General features: G+C 43.7%; 1 protein-coding gene across 2 annotated transcripts in view; it reads right to left on the bottom strand.

Moving 5' to 3' along the window:
* Nucleotides 1–18,126, bottom strand: part of LOC130405754 (uncharacterized) — a 164,063-nt gene that overhangs the window by 115,478 nt on the left and 30,459 nt on the right. The window contains exons 18-20 of one of the 2 annotated variants that reach the window (XM_056610934.1): nt 18,028–18,080; nt 15,830–16,220; nt 11,708–12,547 (exon numbers count right to left, since the gene is read on the bottom strand). The exons of the other annotated variant lie outside the window; for it this stretch is intronic. Coding sequence (XP_056466909.1) covers nt 12,255–12,547; nt 15,830–16,220; nt 18,028–18,080 — 737 coding nt within the window. The 3' untranslated portion in view covers nt 11,708–12,254. Of the gene's footprint in view, nt 1–11,707; nt 12,548–15,829; nt 16,221–18,027; nt 18,081–18,126 lie in introns of those variants that run through there. 2 annotated transcript variants of the gene reach the window in all.

Genomic DNA, 18,126 nt, shown 5'->3' with positions numbered 1-18,126 from the left:
AAAACTGTCGATGTCCTGGTCATCACTGACCATTTCACAAAAATGGCTCACGCTTTTCCATGTCACGATCAGTCAGCAAAGCAGGTTGCCCGTCAGCTCTGGGATCGATACTTCTGTGTCTACGGCTTCCCAGAGAGAATTCACTCCGACCAAGGAGCCAACTTCGAGAGCCAGTTGATCCGAGAGTTACTGCTGATTTCTGGTGTAAAGAAGTCGAGGACAACGGCTTATCATCCCATGGGAAACGGTGTGGTTGAACGCTTCAACCGGACATTGGGAAGCATGATCAGAGCTCTCCCTCCAAGAGCCAAGCAAAAATGGCCCCAGATGTTGCAGACGTTGACTTTCGCCTACAACTGCACTGCCCACGAGTCAACAGGCTACGCCCCGTTCTATCTAATGTATGGGAGGATCCCCAGACTCCCAGTTGACGTGATGTTCCACAATGTGGAGAGGGACTGTGACATCGCTGACTATGATAAATATGTCCTTAAACTGAGGGAGGAGTTAAAAGAGGCATTATCATCTGCTCAGGCCAATGCTGTCACCAGTCAGCAACACCAAACTGAACTGTACAACAAGAGGACCAAAGGTCATGACATCGCTGAGGGAGACCAAGTACTCTTGTCAAACAAATGTGAAAGGGGACGCAAGAAATTGTCTGACAAATGGGAGTCTGTCCCGTACATGGTGGTCTCAAGAGATCCTAGGTGTCATACCTATCGGATAAGGAATACAAGCAGTGGCCGTGAAAAGGTTGTGCATCGCAATCGCCTCCTGTGCGCAAACTTTCTTCCACTTGAGGTGGAAGATGAAGAGGATGTTGACGCATCGTTCACTGAGTCATCTGAGTCGATTCATGACGAGACACAAAGCCGCGTGTCAGATGTGGCGACAGGTGATGTCACAGAAGACAGGACATCCAGTTGGGTTCTGGATAGTGCTTCTGTTGTCCAAACATGTCTTGACGATGATGAAGAGCTTGGAGACATTGACCTGCGGGAAAGTGTTAGCCGGAGGTCAATGAGTGTGTCAAGTGTGGTCGATGAAACAGGCTGTAGCAATGACCCCCCAAGCACTGTGATCAGTGTTGTCTCCCGTATTAGAACAAGGGTGGGTAGGCTGGTGAAACCTGTAGATAGACTCATTCAGAACATGACCCAGAGGAAAATACTAGCTTGAGTGATGAACCTCTGTAAGCCATCAAGTACCTTGAGACAATTCTTTAATCCAGTGTTTGGGTTGAAAATGTGTTAGAGTAGCAGTGATAAATATTAGGTACTCCTTGTCTTTTGAAAGGTATATTTAAGTATTACCTTTATGAAGTAATGTGTAAGGTGGTGTAAAAGGCACCCTTTTTTGCAAGTGTACCCTGGAGGGTTGCGCAGCCCTCCTCGGCCATTTTCTCAGTAATATGAGTAACTAATGAGTTGCATAACGTGAATGTATTGGAGTGTTCTGCTAAAGTCTTAAGGTATTTTGGTGAAGTTCAGAGGGGAGTATGTAGCCGAGCTAAATTTAATTTTATTTTGTGTTATTTTTTTATCATTGTTCATACCTTTTTTATTGTGAACTCCACCAAATATTGGTTCCTAGTTGTAAGTTGATTTCGTTGTTCCGTATGGCATGCCTTTTGTTTCCCGGGGGAGTGGTTTGGCGTTGCACCTGTGTGTCTAGCGTCAGTGAGCGCTGATGCACGGAGCTGGTGAGTTCCGTTTGTGTCTCTCTCCGTTAGATTTTTATGTTAACCCCTTGTTTGTTGCCCTTGAACGGCTGTGGTGGTTCACACTGCTTTGTGACGTGCTTTTAGGCATGCGGGAGAAACTCTGGTGCTTTAGACAATTTAATTGAACTGTTGGAAGGGTGGATTTTGATTAACTCGTAACCTAGCTTGAGCCGGTGGTAGCTTAGTTTTTTCCCGCCTTGATATTTCAAATGCGGTTGTTTTATCCGGTATGTGTGGTCAATTGTTTGCTTCCTTTGTTTTGTAGAGTGGAGAGTGATATCCCGGATTGTGTGTGACGCCCGTGTTGTTTTGTCTCCTTTGGAAAGGTATGCCTGTTATGTGTCTTTGTTTATGGTAAAATATGTAAAATGAGTGTGAGGAAAATGACAATTCTCTATTATATTTTATTTCCTTTATTAGTGTATATATTTAATATACTGTCTTTTTATTTAATTAATTTATTTGAGATCATTTTATGCTTTGTTTACATTTTTATAATTTATTCCTTACATGTATTTATTGAAAGTCACAGGATATATGTGTCTAGCGTGAGTGAGCGCTGATGCACGGAGCTGAGTGGAGAGTGATATCCCGGATTGTGTGTGACGCCCGTGTTGTTTTGTCTCCTTTGGAAAGAATAAACCTCTAGTACTCGACTCCTGTGTGTGCCTCACTGGAAGATACAAGACACAACGCAGAAAGACATCGGTTACAGCTGCAGCAAATATTGTGTACTTCCGTGTTGAACACCGACGTGTTCAATGAACTCCGAGTGCCCTGCACTTGAGTGTTTGATATTATGCCACCGACGTGGTAATTAAATTTGCATGTGCCCGAGTTGTGCCCACCGACGTGGTCAACGCACTACCTGGGTTGCTGCAGCGAACGTGGAGTTCTGAGTTGTACCGCACCGACGTGCGCAACGAACTCACGAGTGCTTGGGTTGTTCCCACCGACGTGGGCAACGCACTCACCGGGGTTGCTGCAACGAACTAGAGTTCTGAGTTGTACCGCACCGACGTGCGCAACGAACTCACGAGTGCTTGAGTTGTTCCCACCGACGTGAGCAACGCACTCACCGGGGTTACTGCAGTCAAACCATGAGTATTAGATAACGTGCCACCGACGTGGTCATACTCACGAGTGCCCGAGTTGTTACCACCGACGTGGTCAACGCACTCACCGGGGTTGCCGCTGCAACCTTGAGTTTTATTTTCCTATGTACGCCACCGACGTGACAGCGAACTCAAGAGTGTTTTCTAGATGATCCACCGACGTGGTCACACTCGCCGGGGTTGCTGCAGGTTAACCTGAGTTATGAAACCGAATTTTGCTTTATGAATTTAGTACCCGATAACCACCACCGCCGGTAGTTGCAGATAGTGTTGCTTTTGGCAATGAAAAAGGTGCGGCCACACCAACCGCGTTACTCGCGTTGGACAACGCGAGTACCGCGCCTAACCTGACGCTTGACCAGTGTGTGGTGGTTCAACGCTCCAACGCGTCAACGCGCCAACGCAGCTAGACGAGTCCATGTCCATGCAAGTGAACGGAGCGTTCCCTCTTCGTCATAACTATCAAACCAAACATCCTTCACATTCACCGAGCGAACATTATGAAAGTAAAATGCACATTTCTCGCTAGAAATGTTTCCATAAACGCATTTAATGGCGTAACTATGTTACTATTTCCACCCAGAAGAAAAAAGAAAGATGTCGGCCGTATGCTTCTGTGCAAGCTCACTACTCTCTGCCAGTGACGTCGGGTCAAGCTCCACGCTGATTGGCTACCGCGGCTAAGCGTCACGCGTTGGAGCGTTGAAAGTTCAATTTTCTGAACTCCGCGCAAAATTTACTCAAAGCAATTCATGCTCCCTTTTAGGTTGCGCGTGTTGCGCGTGTTGCCAAGCAATTTACCGCCAGAACAGTCGGTGGAGTAATATGTGGAGGAAAGTTTTTCGTTGAAGACGACCTCAAGAATGACGTCTTTGTCTGTGGGAGTCGTTGGTTTGTTTATGTGCCAGATCGTGTTCTCCCCATACACAGTGAATGATGGCAACAGAGGAACAGGGGTGAAGAAGTTGTTGATCATTGGGGTTGTATAAATGTGCATATCTCTCTACATTTTAAAACGAAATAATGTGTTGGCACAACTTGGCAGCAAAGTTAACTTCACTTCACGTTAATGATTTTGTATATGAGCCTGCCGGGTGATACTCCAGACAGGAAGTAGTAACCAGACCAGCAGACCAATCACAGCCTTGCAGGCTGGGCGGCTCGCGTAAAAGCTTACGTAAAAAATGACGCAAGTCTAGAAAAATCGCCCGACGCACGCAAGACGTGAGAAGTCGCGCAAGGGCCTCTTGCGCTTGCGCTTACGCTTACGTAACTGAGCATAAATCAGCCTTGACCTGACGCTTGACCAGTGTGTGGTGGTTCAACGCTCCAACGCGTCAACGCGCCAACGCAGCTAGATGAGTCCATTGTCCATGCAAGTGAACGGAGCGTTCCCTCTTCGTCATAACTATCAAACCAAACATCCTTCACATTCACTGAGCGAACATTATGAAAGTAAAATGCACATTTCTCGCTAGAAATGTTTCCATAAACGCATTTAATGGCGTAACTATGTTACTATTTCCACCCAGAAGAAAAAAGAAAGATGTCGGCCGTATGCTTCTGTGCAAGCTCACTACTCTCTGCCAGTGACGTCGGGTCAAGCTCCACGCTGATTGGCTACCGCGGCTAAGCGTCACGCGTTGGAGCGTTGAAAGTTCAATTTTCTGAACTCCGGGCGTTGGTGCGTTGGGCGCGTTACTGCGTTTACGTGCGTAATTACGTGCAACTGCCGCGCCCAACGCCCCCAACGCAACGCTTCAACGCTTCAACGCGTGTACCGCGCCTAGACCAATGGTTCCCTATGCAAAAATGCCGATTTTCAACGCCCCTAACGCGAGCAACGCGGTTGGTGTGGCCGTACCTTAATTACGTGCAACTGCCGCGCCCAACGCCCCCAACGCAATGGTGCGGCCACACCAACCGCGTTACTCGCGTTGGACAACGCGAGTACCGCGCCTAACCTGACGCTTGACCAGTGTGTGGTGGTTCAACGCTCCAACGCGTCAACGCAGCTAGATGAGTCCATTGTCCATGCAAGTGAACGGAGCGTTCCCTCTTCGTCATAACTATCAAACCAAACATCCTTCACATTCACTGAGCGAACATTATGAAAGTAAAATGCACATTTCTCGCTAGAAATGTTTCCATAAACGCATTTAATGGCGTAACTATGTTACTATTTCCACCCAGAATAAAGAAAGATGTCGGCCGTATGCTTCTGTGCAAGCTCACTACTCTCTGCCAGTGACGTCGGGTCAAGCGCCACGCTGATTGGCTAAGCGTCACGCGTTGGAGCGTTGAAAGTTAAATTTTCTGAACTCTGAACTTGGTGCGTTGGGCGCGTTACTGCGTTTACGTGCGTAATTACGTGCAACTGCCGCGCCCAACGCCCCCAACGCAACGCTTCAACGCTTCAACGCGTGTACCGCGCCTAGACCAATGGTTCCCTATGCAAAAATGCCGATTTTCAACGCCCCCAACGCGAGCAACGCGGTTGGTGTGGCCGTACCTTTAGCCATCCATCTCAGTGCAGTATAATTGCCAGGTATGCTGCAGGTGACACACTGCGTGAGGAAAGCTTGGCTGTTTTGCCAATGAAAGGGACAACAAGAGGAGAGGATTTATTCACGACTTTCATGGAGTTTGCTCAAGAAAAAAAACTACAGATGGATAAACTTATTTCTGTCTGTACTGATGGTGCGCCCTGTATGTTGGGGAAGAACATAGGATTTGTGGCGCTTCTCCGTGAACATGAAAAAAGAGAGCCATCCTGAGTTTTCATTGCATCCTGCACCATGAGGCGCTTTGCGCTCAGACGTGTGCCAAGGAGCTTGGTGAGGGGATGTCGCTGGTCATTCAAGTGGTCAACTTTATTGTTGCCCGAGCTTTAAATGATCGCCAGTTTAAAGCTCTGTTAGAAGAAGTTGGGAATCATTATCCCGGTCTGATTTTACACAGCAACGTGCGTTGGTTGTCAAGGGGGAAGATGCTCAGCCGTTTTGCAGCTTGCCTGAGTGAAATCCGGACTTTTCTTGAAATTAAAGGCGTCAAGCATCCTGAGCGAGAGAACACTGGCTGGCTCCAGCAGTTTCACTATCTCGTGGACATAACTGGCCATCTGAACCAGCTCAATGTGAAAATGCAAGGTATTGGAAATACAATCTCATCCCTTCAACAAGCAGTGTTTGCATTTGAAAGCAAGCTGGAAGTCTTTCTCAGGGACATTGAAACAGGTCGTCTTCTGCACTTTGAAAGACTGCAACAATTGAGAGAAGCATGCTTAGCAAGTGACTCCACTCAACATCTGGATCTCCAGCAGCAAGCTGGCTTTACGTCCAATCTCCTGCAGTCATTCAAAGCACGTTTTGGAGAACTTTGTGTGTGCACTGGGCTTTTCAAGTTCATCACTCATCCACATGAGTGTGCAGTGGACAAAATCGACCTGACATGCATCCCCGGGGTCTCTATTGGAGACTTTGAGCTGGAAGTTGCTGACCTGAAGGCATCAGACATGTGGACGAGTAAGTTCATGACACTTATGGAGAGTTGGAAAGTCTTGCGCGACAGCGAGCAGAGCTGGCGAGGGAACACAAATCGACAGAAATGAAAAATCTTCAACCTGAAGACCAGCTGATTATTAAAACTTGGAACGAGCTTCCTGTGACATACCACACAATGCAGCGTGTGAGTATTGCCGTATTGACCATGTTTGGCTCTACATATGCATGTGAGCAGTCATTCTCGCATATGAGGAACATTGGCCCTCATTTATCAAACTAACGTAGAAATGAGCGCAAATCTGAACGCATGATTCATCTTACGATAGGACCCACGTGAGATTTACGAAACCTTCGTATCACACCAATCCTAGCGTACGAAGGATCTTGGTGTTGATAAATACGGCAGCTGAGATCGATCGTAATTAACGTAACACGCCCATATAAAAGCACGTCTTCAGAAGTCTCGCCCCTAACTTTTACGACATGGAGAAACGTCCAACGGTAAAATAGAGGAATTTTTCCGAGACCCAAATGGAGACGCTCGGGTCACTGGTGGATGCGAACCGTCTGGTTTTATTTGGTAGCCTATAGCTGGCATTAAAGGCCAGCAAAAGAATGCTATATGGAAGGAAATAACTGTTGCAGTGAATAGTGTTTCCAATGTTCGTCGGGCTACGGAAGAGGTTTGTTAATTAAATTAATTAAATAATAAATTAAATGTACAACTTCTGTTATCCAGCTTAAAACATTTCACATATATGCTATTGTTTGCATTCCGTTAAAGTTATTTAATTCCGAATAAGGTGAAGAAAAAATGGTCAGACATGAAGCTCAGCACCAAAAAACGTGTTGCGGCTGTGAAGCCGGCCAAGCAAGAAACGGGAGGAGGCCGGTGCAGTGCGACTGCAGCGTAACTCACCGAGATGACTCTGACCATGTAGTGCGCCCTGATGTAGACGATGCCCAACGTTGCTATTTTGGAAAATAAAAGAATCGTGCGTGCCCCCAGGCCATCGGGCTACCATGTTCAGGATTGACATTCTGGCATCGCAAATAATCGGAACATTAACTGAATGGTAGCTTTTGCGGTTGATGTACGCGTAATCATTAATAGATGGTTCATACGCACATGGGTACAATCAACCGCACCAATCACATTTGGAAACCTAGCAATAGCATAAAAATCCCGTTTGATTCCAGTTTGCTGATCGCTATTATATGGGAATTTAATATAACGTTCGGAGAGGGACATTATAGCTGCCAAAACTTCTGGCATGGTTCGGCTAATACTTGGCTGGGAAATAGCAGACCTGTCCCCGATCTCCCGCTGCAAGATCCCGGTGGCCAAAAATCCCAAGGTAGAGCAAACCTGCACAGGTATTGCGTTTGATCGCCTAGTTTCTCGCCTTAACTGTGGCTCCAAAGCATTGCATAGCTCCATCAGGAGATGCCTTGGGAGACGAAAACGACTCAAGAGCCATTCATCGCCCTCCTTAAAAAAATCGGCGCGGTCTCAAAAAACTCTCTCGTCTGTACGTTGAGGTCCTTAACAGAGCCAGATCTGCCATCGCTGAGACACGACCACCTATTTGGCAAAGCTCCTGTTAATATAGACAGCTGAATAAACATTTCACCTGTTACATTCTAATTATTTTCATAGCAATACTGTTTTTAATTAGGCCTGACTTGATTGTAATTGTTTGAACGGCTGGGCTAATTCCAATTTATTTAGTAATTAATACAGATGTTGAACATGGGCTACTTGTGCTGCACTATTCATCATTGAAATACCCGTAGGCCTATGTTGCGCCAAAAAAACTTGCGTACACGAGCTCAGACCTGACGTGAGATTTCATCGCAGCCTGCGCTCACGTTCAAATTGATAAATGCCAAGCTCAACGTTGAAATGAGCGTACGTCCATTTTACGCACGTTTTCTGTCGTACGCTCGTTTGATAAATGAGGGCCATTAAGAGCAACCTACGCTCACGTTTAACTGATGAAAGCCTCAACGCCTGCATGAAGCTCAACCTCACCACGTATGAACCAGAATACAAGGCCATCAACAAAACCATGCGAAACCAGAAGTCGCATTAAAAGTACGACATATTTAATCTATTATATGTTAAAAATACAATATGGCTCTCAATTAAATATATTTAGAAATATTTGGGTTTTAAGGCTCCCCCAGTCAAAAAGGTTCCCGACCTCTGGTTTATAGAATGGTGCGGAATTATATTAATGTGATAATATTTATTAAATTAAAAGTATTGATGGATATTATGTTGGAATGACAGGTTAAAAAATATGTCAAACAAATGAAGCAAGAAAGCAGCCTTCTCCACAAACCATTTTTATTTTTCCCCAAACAGACGTCTGAACTTTCCTGGGTCAGGATAATGTGACGGTCAAAACCCTGAGAGGTGGATTTTGGTTATATCCATGTTGGTCTGGCTGAACGGAAGTGGACAGCGTCTATTGCTGAGCGGCCGATTTGGCCGCGACTCCTCCCCTTCCGGTTGCTGGCGTTACCGTATTGTGCTCCCCCTCAAACTCGAAAACTAGGCAGTATGGCGAGTCTTTTCAAGTCAAAAGGGTCAAGTCCAAGTGAAGTCACAAGTCACTGATGTTAAAGTCCAAGTCGAGTTGCAAGTCTTTTTAGATTTAGTCAAGTCGAGTCTATAGTCATCAAATTCATGACTCGAGTCTGACTCGAGTCCAAGTCATGTAGTCTGGCTGAACGGAAGTGGACAGCGTCTATAGAGTGGCGAAGTCACGCCCCTTCCGGTAGGGCTCATGGGACCTATGAGATCGAAAAATATGAATGGGTGTCAATGGAGAGAAAATAATTATTTTCTGGTCCCAGTCTTTATATGCCCTGGATTACACATATGTTGTTTGTGGATTTAAATGATAATTTTTCATGCAAAGAAAACTAAAAATGTTCGTGAAGAAGTTTGATAATTTTAGGTTTTATGTGAGGCCGCTTTGTGAACTACAGCTCTTCGCTGCTCTCGACGCATATGATATACGTCACCACACCCGCCCTTGGAACTCGGCACAGAGATGGCGATCTCTCTGCCCCACTTCACCGCTTTTTCCAAGGGGAATAAAAGCATCGAAAGAGGTGAAAACCATTATAAATCGGGGCACGTGCAGAGTTTCAGTTATGCCGATGGGAAGATTGTCGGTCTTCTCCACGCCAGTCGCAGGGAGCGTGACGTCACATACGAGCCGTGTAGTCTTTCTCGTTGTGTTTTCTCTACAGCCTTTATCTGAACAATTGCACAATAAACGGTCGAACTCTTTGCATGAAAAATTATCCTTTAAATCCACAAACAACATATGTGTAATCCAGGGCATATAAAGACCGGGACCAGAAATTAATTATTTTCTCTCCATTGACACCCATTCATATTTTTCGATCTCATAGGTCCCATGAGCCCTACCGGAAGGGCGTGACTTCGCCACTCTATTGCTTAGCGGCTGATTTGGCCGCGACTCCTCCCCTTCCGGTTGCTGGCGGTACCGTATTGTGCTCCCCCTCAAACTCGAAAACTAGGCAGTATGGCGAGTTTTGAAGAGGACTTTGACGGCGCTGTAAAGTTGGCATGTTTGGCTCTTTCCGTGGACACATCTCTGGACAGTATAACATTGTTTTCCAAAGAGACACATGAATAGCAGTTGGTGGTAAATGGCTATAGGCCTACAGACAAGTTTTCGAAATTGTTTGTGGAACTAGACATCCAATCTTGTTTAATTTTAATATAATGTAATTACTGATTACTGACTATCTGATTTCATTACAATGGTAGGACCACAACATAGCCTATTTTGACATTACCTTGGAGACTCCGTCTGGCAGGATTCTCCCCGGGGACGATGCGTTTGCGGTCACGACTATCGCCGGTTGGTGTGGATTTGGCGCATCGTTTCACTCTGACAGCGGCATGAGCGTTTGACATGGATTTAACCAATGAACCGATCCGTTCCACTTCACAATAGCTCCTACGGTATTTCTTTAGTAGTGTTCTACAAGAACCACATATAAATGTTAAAACGTCGTTCGTTTTTATAGGTCCCGTGAGCTCCTCAAGGGCCAAAGTGTATGGTGGCTTGAAATCATCGTGACAAAGAATCAAACGATGTTTGTTCTTTTTATCTATAAAATTATCTCCACATAGGCGACATACATCGTTAATGTTTTTTTGTGGCGTTTGGGATTGAGCCATTTCTCACAGCCTCTGAACGTCAAGAAGTTCCTTCAAAATAATTCCCCCCCCGGCACTATTTTGCATGGACACAACTGCTGCTTCCCGGGCTTAGCCCCGCCCTAGACGATTGTGATTGGTTTAAAGAAATAAAAACAGGCCCGCCCAGTTTCCCCACGGATAGACGGCTCGAGGTAGCGTGGCTCCAGACCATTCTACTTGCTGTAGTTTGGTCTGGCTTTGCGAGACTATATCCATGTTAACACTATATATATATATATATATTAGTGGTTGGGCATAGATTTTTTTTTTAATCTAGATTAATTCCGAAATTAATCTAGATTAAAATGGCAAACGGCATAAAATCTGTTCGTTTACCTTGACAGCGGTCAATTATACTGGGCAATGGTGATTTATCAACTATAATTCACCGCCGGAAGTTGTGAAGTGCCCATGCAAGTGAACGGAGCATAAACCAAAATAATTGACAGCTGAACGTTGGGAAGGCCCATGCAAGTGAATGGAGCAGTCTACAGCATTGAGAAGAGCCGTGTAATAATCCATAATAATGTAAGGTTTAGAAGTTAATATTTGAAAGTTGTAGAATATATTAATATAATTTAGTTAATATTAATTGAGTTAATTTGCTAGAAATGTACTTAAAATTTTTTGTCAGTTAATCATTTACATATTTATGTTAGACAATTATTACATATTTACATGTTTACATAATAACACAGTCAGGATATTCTGTTGAATCTGCCTCTCTGATTCCCTCACGTTTACCTCAGTCTAAATTCTAGCTTCTGATTGGTTAGTTCAGTCACGTGATGGGTCCGAACAAGGAAGTGTTTGAAAATAGATTAACGGCGATATTTTTTTTTATCGTGCGATAAAAGTTTCGCGTTAACGCTGATAACGGCCCACCACTAATATATATATATATATATATATATATATGTATATGTATATATATATATACATATATATATATATATATATATATATATGTATTTTATATATATATATATATGTATATATATATATACATATATATATATATATATATATATGTATGTATATATATATATATATATATATATATATATATATGTATGTATATATATATATACATATATATATATATACACGATACGACCCAATGCTAGCTGCCGATTGGGGAAAGTTATTAAAGATTGTGCTAATCATTGTGGATTATCAAAAACGTCTAGATAAGCAAAAACAAATACTTTCTTTGGCACAATGTCAACTTGTTTTACCAAGTCTGGAATCACGACCATACAAAAATAACTTTAAAAATATGTAAAATAAATCATATCTATATTTACATTTTGGCAATTTAGCAGACGCGTTCATCCAAAGCGACTAACAACCATTCATACACACGGCGGAGTAAACCATGCAATGATCAGCTCATCAGGAGCAGCTAGGGTTAGGTGTTTCTCAGGGACACAGAAAAGGGATCGAACTAGCAACCTTCTGTTTACAAGCTTCTGTTTACAAGCTAGCTCCTATATCTGGATACAGGAAAAGCTTTGTACACTTTATATTTGTATGTATGTATAGGTATATATGTATGTAAATGTACTAGCACAGGCAGGAGGTCCTATTCTAAACATGTGTTGAACAATTACGTACAAAGTCGACAGTAATAATTTTCTTTAAAAATACACTCAAAGTTAGAACTCAGCCCCACTAGCAGTAGGAGAAGAGATCAGACCCAGGGTGATGCATAAGGGATTGTCCCTCTTCTTCATGCTATCGATCATTTCCTTACTTGCCGTCTCCCCTTTCCCGATAACCATGTCGATCAGACGCCGTGCCATGTCCGTTTTGATCTTCTCCTTCTCCATCACAAAGTCCTTGTCCTCAGTACTCAACAATTCCTGCTGCCAAAGGTCATCCAGGAGACCTTTGATAACTGGGATTGAAACTCTCTGCACAAATTCAGAACGGATCCTTCGAAGATCCCCTGGAAGAAAAATAAAAAGGTAATTTAAAATGACAATGATCCAACACGATAGTTGATGAATTAAACCTGTCTTTTTTGGGTTAAAGATACAACCGTTTGTCGCACCAACTTTTTCACTCACAACATAAAAAAAGTAATTAAAACAAACAACCTTGATAGTTCATTGATATCTTGTTTCCATTTTAGATCAATAATTCTAAACACTCAAGCCTATCGTACAGAAAAATACAACGGTTTGTCCCTTTTACGTTAAGATAAACACAGCTTACCTACCATAGTTTATAGTAACGTGCATTTTCGCTGATTCCATATACTCCCATATACTTCCTTGAGGCTAATAGATTTTTTTATAGGTTAGACTATTTTCTTTGACATTACAATTATTAGCAATCAACAATTTAGTGTAGAGAATAATCCTATTTACTATCACTTTAATATGTAGGAGAGCTTTTGTCCAAACAAGATACAGAGACCTTCAATAGGTTCCTACTTAGAGGAACCCTCTCATGACCTGCTGGTATCTTTAACCTTTTCGGCTTAAATTGGTTTTAATCTTTTAATTGTAGGCTGTAAGCGAACAGTAAACCAAAATATTTTGGCTTTATCGGAAAGTTTGGTGACGTCTTTACGTTATAATCCTTGTTTCAGTTTATCAATACATTGACAACTGGTCAACAACAGTATCTTTTATTAATATGAAGGTTTTGGTCTGATCCAACACTGCGCCGAGATTTGGATTGATATAATTTGCTGTAGTGCATTTCTCTCATGTACCTGAATATAATTCTGCCAACACAATCCCTTAATTATGTTGAAAATAAGAAAAATCTAAAAGTAATAAACACCAACTGGACAGTCTGATCACCACTGCTTTATTTGGGCGATTGAGTGCATGCAGGTGAGCAGGAAGGCATCTTGAGTGAGGGGCGCTGCCCTGCAAAAGCCACAATTGTACCCTTGAATCGGCTAAACTAAGGTTGATCTTTCGTTATATTTTCCCCAGACTATGATTGAATAGTGATTAAATAATGATCACAAAGGTCTATTGCGATGGCAGTACTCTCTGGCTTTGTCTCAAGTGCTCTCGTTGTCGTTTCGCTTGCTAGGGCACGCTCTAAAAATCATTAGCAATTAGCACAAATGTAGAGGGGAAACAAAATCTTAATCAAGGACATGTAAGCTTGTTTTTTACACCTGTCCTTGTTGAGAAAAATATAATAATGGATAAATGGCTTAAAGAGGTTAATCCCAAACCCAGAGAGGCAAAAGAAAATTTCACTGGTTCTACACATGAAGCCCGGGCTGCTATGAGACCATGTTGCCTCAGGTCATACTGGTATGATCACCAGTTCTGATGCTGCTGTAGCTCTACTGGTGCTCCTCAGGTCATACTGGTATGATCACCAGTTCTGATGCTGCTGTCGCTCTACTGGTGCTCCTCAGGTCATACTGGTACGATCACCAGTTCTGATGCTGCTGTAGCTCTACTGGTGCTCCTCAGGTCATACTGGTACGATCACCAGTTCTGATGCTGCTGTAGCTCTACTGGTGCTCCTCAGCAGTCGGTTGCACCAGCAGAACGTAAAGCCGATCATAAGTTCGGGTGTAAAGTCTGCCTTAACCCTACGCTCGACGTAGCTAGTGTCAAACTAAAGGTGTTCTAAATTTTGGTTGCACCACCATAACTTAAGTTGTAACGTTACTAGTAGTGCATAAAGTGTACCAGTGTCGCTTTCAATGACGTTTAGATAATTTCAAGCCAATCATTGACAGATAACAATGTAAACAGGAAATACTGGCAAGTTTCCACCTTACCCGAGTGAAGACGCGTTAGCACCCAAATGAGAGGGCAAACAATACAGTTTCAGTCATTTATTCTCTAAAATTTGCTTGGACGGTATAGGCGTGAGGTTAAGCTATTTGATGGCGGATTTTATAATTAATAAATAAATAAATATAATATTCCGCCCGGCAAAACCGAAATCGCGCATATAATTCAACATCATCATAATAAAGAAATGGATCGATACGGTCACGGACAATCCGTTCCCGGCGCATATCGCATTGAAACTCCTCTTCCCATTGCTCAAAACGAATAGCCATCATCTTTACCCTGCGTTAGTGTTGAAATCTTTTTACGTTTTTTTCTTTTAACGGTTCTTAATCGTTAGTATGGAACTTACACCAGCTAGAGGGGAGGTGTAAAAGATAAGTTATAACTTAGTGTTAAGTTGAAACTATCTGCTTGGTGCAACTGCTATTTTTTTAGTAGAGTGTAAAGTCGAACGTTTGGGTGATTTAGGTTCAACGTAGCCTAAGTGGGACCTTACGTTCTGCTGGTGCAACTGGACCCAGGTCATACTGGTACGATCACCAGTTCTGATGCTGCTGTAGCTCTACTGGTGCTGTCACCAGTATGGACAGTGATGACGAAGCAGCCCAAGAGCCCCAGACCCCCGCCCCAGGGAAACACCAAATTGACAGGGAGGTTGGGGTCTCACAGAGAGGCAAATATAACGACTATATTACTATGGGGTTCACTTACACTGGGAGTGAGGACTTCCCTCAGCCTCAGTGTGGCATATGTGCACAGGTTCTGTCTAATAACTGTTTGAAACCTTCTCTCAAGCAACAGGAGATTTTTGAGCGCCAATTGAGACAACTTTCTACTCCCAATAAATGTCTTACAGTGACAGATACATGGTCAGTTATAGAGTTACTAAGTCAGGCAAGCCTCAGATGTTTTGAAAAGGCTACTATTTTGCATGCAAAGCCAGTGAATTCTATGCAATTCTGATTCTTTTTGCAGAATTACAAACAAAATACATTGTGGTGAGCAGTCGGTGGAGCTGGGGTACACAGTAGGATGGAGAGTGTCCAAGGGGGTACATGACTTGATGATACATGACGTGAGTTTGGGAACCAATGAATTACTTATTACTTATTACTTATATTGTTACTTATATTACTATCAGTGAAATAAGGTCAAGAATCTTGGTTTCATTCGTTTTTTTGATGGGGAATAAGTTATTCTAGTTTGTATGTGCACTGTAGCAACGTGAATAATAGATTGTTGTGGTCTAACATAAAGTCGAATAGATTCCCTAGCATCAATTTGCGGCAAAATGGACATTGTCTAGATGAACAGGGTGTGTATGTATGTTCATGACTGATTGTGAATATTTGATAGAATTACAGTAAAAATGGGTCTGGATTAGTTCATATTGACCATATTGATCCGTAACATAACTGCTGCAGTAACATACAATTAAATCAACTCACCTTCTGCCTGTGTTGCCCTGGAGGGAGCTGGAGGGCTGGATGTGGTGCTGGATGTTGGATGTCCTGCAGCCTGTGTTGCCCTGGAGGGAGCTGGAGGGCTGGATGTAGTGCTGGATGTTGGATGTCCTGCAGGCTGTGTTGCCCTGGAGGGAGCTGGAGGGCTGGATGTGGTGCTGGATGTTGCTTGGCCTGCAGCCTGTGTTGCCCTGGAGGGAGCTGGAGGGCTGGATGTGGTGCTGGATGTTGGATGTCCTGCAGCCTGTGTTGCCCTGGAGGGAGCTGGAGGGCTGGATGTGGTGCTGGATGTTGCTTGGCCTGCAGGCTGTGATTCACTGGAGGGAGCTGGAGTGCTGGAAACATGTCCCGGATCCATTTTGCTACGACATTTCTCCTTTAAGATATATTGAAAGATACAAGTGTGTTGATTGGTTAAAAGTTTGATCAAAGTTTTATGGTCAAACATTTTTGACCAAGTTACGTAGTCTGAAATTTTTTATCATCCTCCAATTGACTTCAATTATAAAATGTCGGATATTTAAAAAACTGAATTATTTTTGTTTAAGGTATCATGGCATGAAAATCTCACTTTATGAGGTTTTCTAACATAAATAGCCTGCCAACGTCCCCCATTGGCTATAGCTTGCGTTCGGTGTATAACGAGTTCTGCTCGCCTTTCAAAAAACTGAGCCTCAAGCGCGCTGATTTGGAATGTGGTTTCACATGTCGTCACATAGCATCTAAGCTCCTCCCCTTACTCTGCCTGGGCCGCCCAGAGAATTTGGCCCGGCAATGAGACACGACCGTGCGAGCGCCAAAGGGGTGTGTGTGTGTGTGTGTGTGTGTGTGTGTGTGTGTGTGTGTGTGTGTGTGTGTGTGTGTGTGTGTGTGTGTGTGTGTGTGTGTGTGCCGGCAGCGGGCAGCCGGCAGCCGGCAGCGGGCGGTTCAGTCTACTTCAGGTTGATGTGAAAGTGGAAGAACCAGAGACGTCGCAGAACCCGACAAAGTCGTTTGTGATTCATAATATCGTCTGGAGGCGCACACAGCTTTTGGCCGTGACAATATGTATTATATGATATAGATATCTATGTATTATATGATATTGTTTAGATATAGAGCTCCAGGACTGTAACGCAAGTGTTGTACACTGCCTTGTTATTTGGATAACCGTTCTGCTTTTGGTGTTATGGCGCATAACACGTCGGACTCTCGTCTCTGGTATTTCTACAACGAGACTCGTAGTGGGGGTTATCTCAGCCATGGTTGTGAATGAATTGGGGGAAAGGAACTTTGGCTTAGACTCCCTCAAGAACATGAACCACGACATGGAGGAGAAAGGGATTGTTGGCTTCGAATGTCTCCCGCTTGAGCCCCGCTTCCCGCTGCCGAGGGACCACCGCCTCGGCGCTGCAGGAGACGGAGGTGCCTAAGCGCTGCCCGGCAACAATCCCTTTCTCCTCCATGTCGCGGTTCTGTCTACTTCAGCTTGATGTGGACGTGGAAATACCAGGAACGTCAGAGAACCCAACGCGGTCGTTTGAGATTCATAATATCGGCTCACACAGCTTTTGGCCGTGATAATATATATTATATGACATAGATATCTATGTATATGATATTTAGATACAGAGCTCCAGGACTCCCGTGTGTTCTAGAATATTTACAGAACACGGCTAAAGGCTGTGTGCGCCTCGCCATTGCGATACTTCCACTGTAAACAGAGCGCATGGTACCGTGGCTGCAGGCTGCTCAGGGCCACACCCCCACCCTCCTCCTTGACCCGCCTCGCTCCTCCTCATTTGCATTATAGCAACAGACACCAAAACAGCGCATTTGGGGGAAGCTCAATGTGCGACTGGCTCGGAGTGGCTATAACTCTGCACCACGGCTGAATATCGGGAACGTCTTTGAATACTGTGTTAGTGGCCCACTAATACCCATATTAAAGCATCCATAAAATAGCATGTCAAGGCACCTTTAAAAAAGTAGCCGTGCATGATTCCAAGCAAATATGAACAGTTTACAATTGGAATGGTGTCTAGCTAAACAAATTGTAGGAGGAGTAGAGTGCTAAAGTATTGGGAATATAGAATAATAAAGCCTAAGAAGAACAAAAGTTGAGCCCTGCACTCACCTAATAATGACAATATAGTAGTGGATTATAAATTACACAGATACCACAAATAGTTGGCTGAACGTACATGCACCAGAGAGAGGCGAGGTGAAGATCGGAAATCAGAAGTCCCTGTAGCAACTGGGGAAATTGGCAGATGATCCAAGAATGTTATAGAGTAGACAAT

This window comes from Gadus chalcogrammus, chromosome 16, assembly GCF_026213295.1.
Source record: "Gadus chalcogrammus isolate NIFS_2021 chromosome 16, NIFS_Gcha_1.0, whole genome shotgun sequence".
NCBI classification, from domain to species: Eukaryota; Metazoa; Chordata; class Actinopteri; order Gadiformes; family Gadidae; genus Gadus; species Gadus chalcogrammus.
This window is presented reverse-complemented; position numbering and strand designations above follow the sequence as displayed.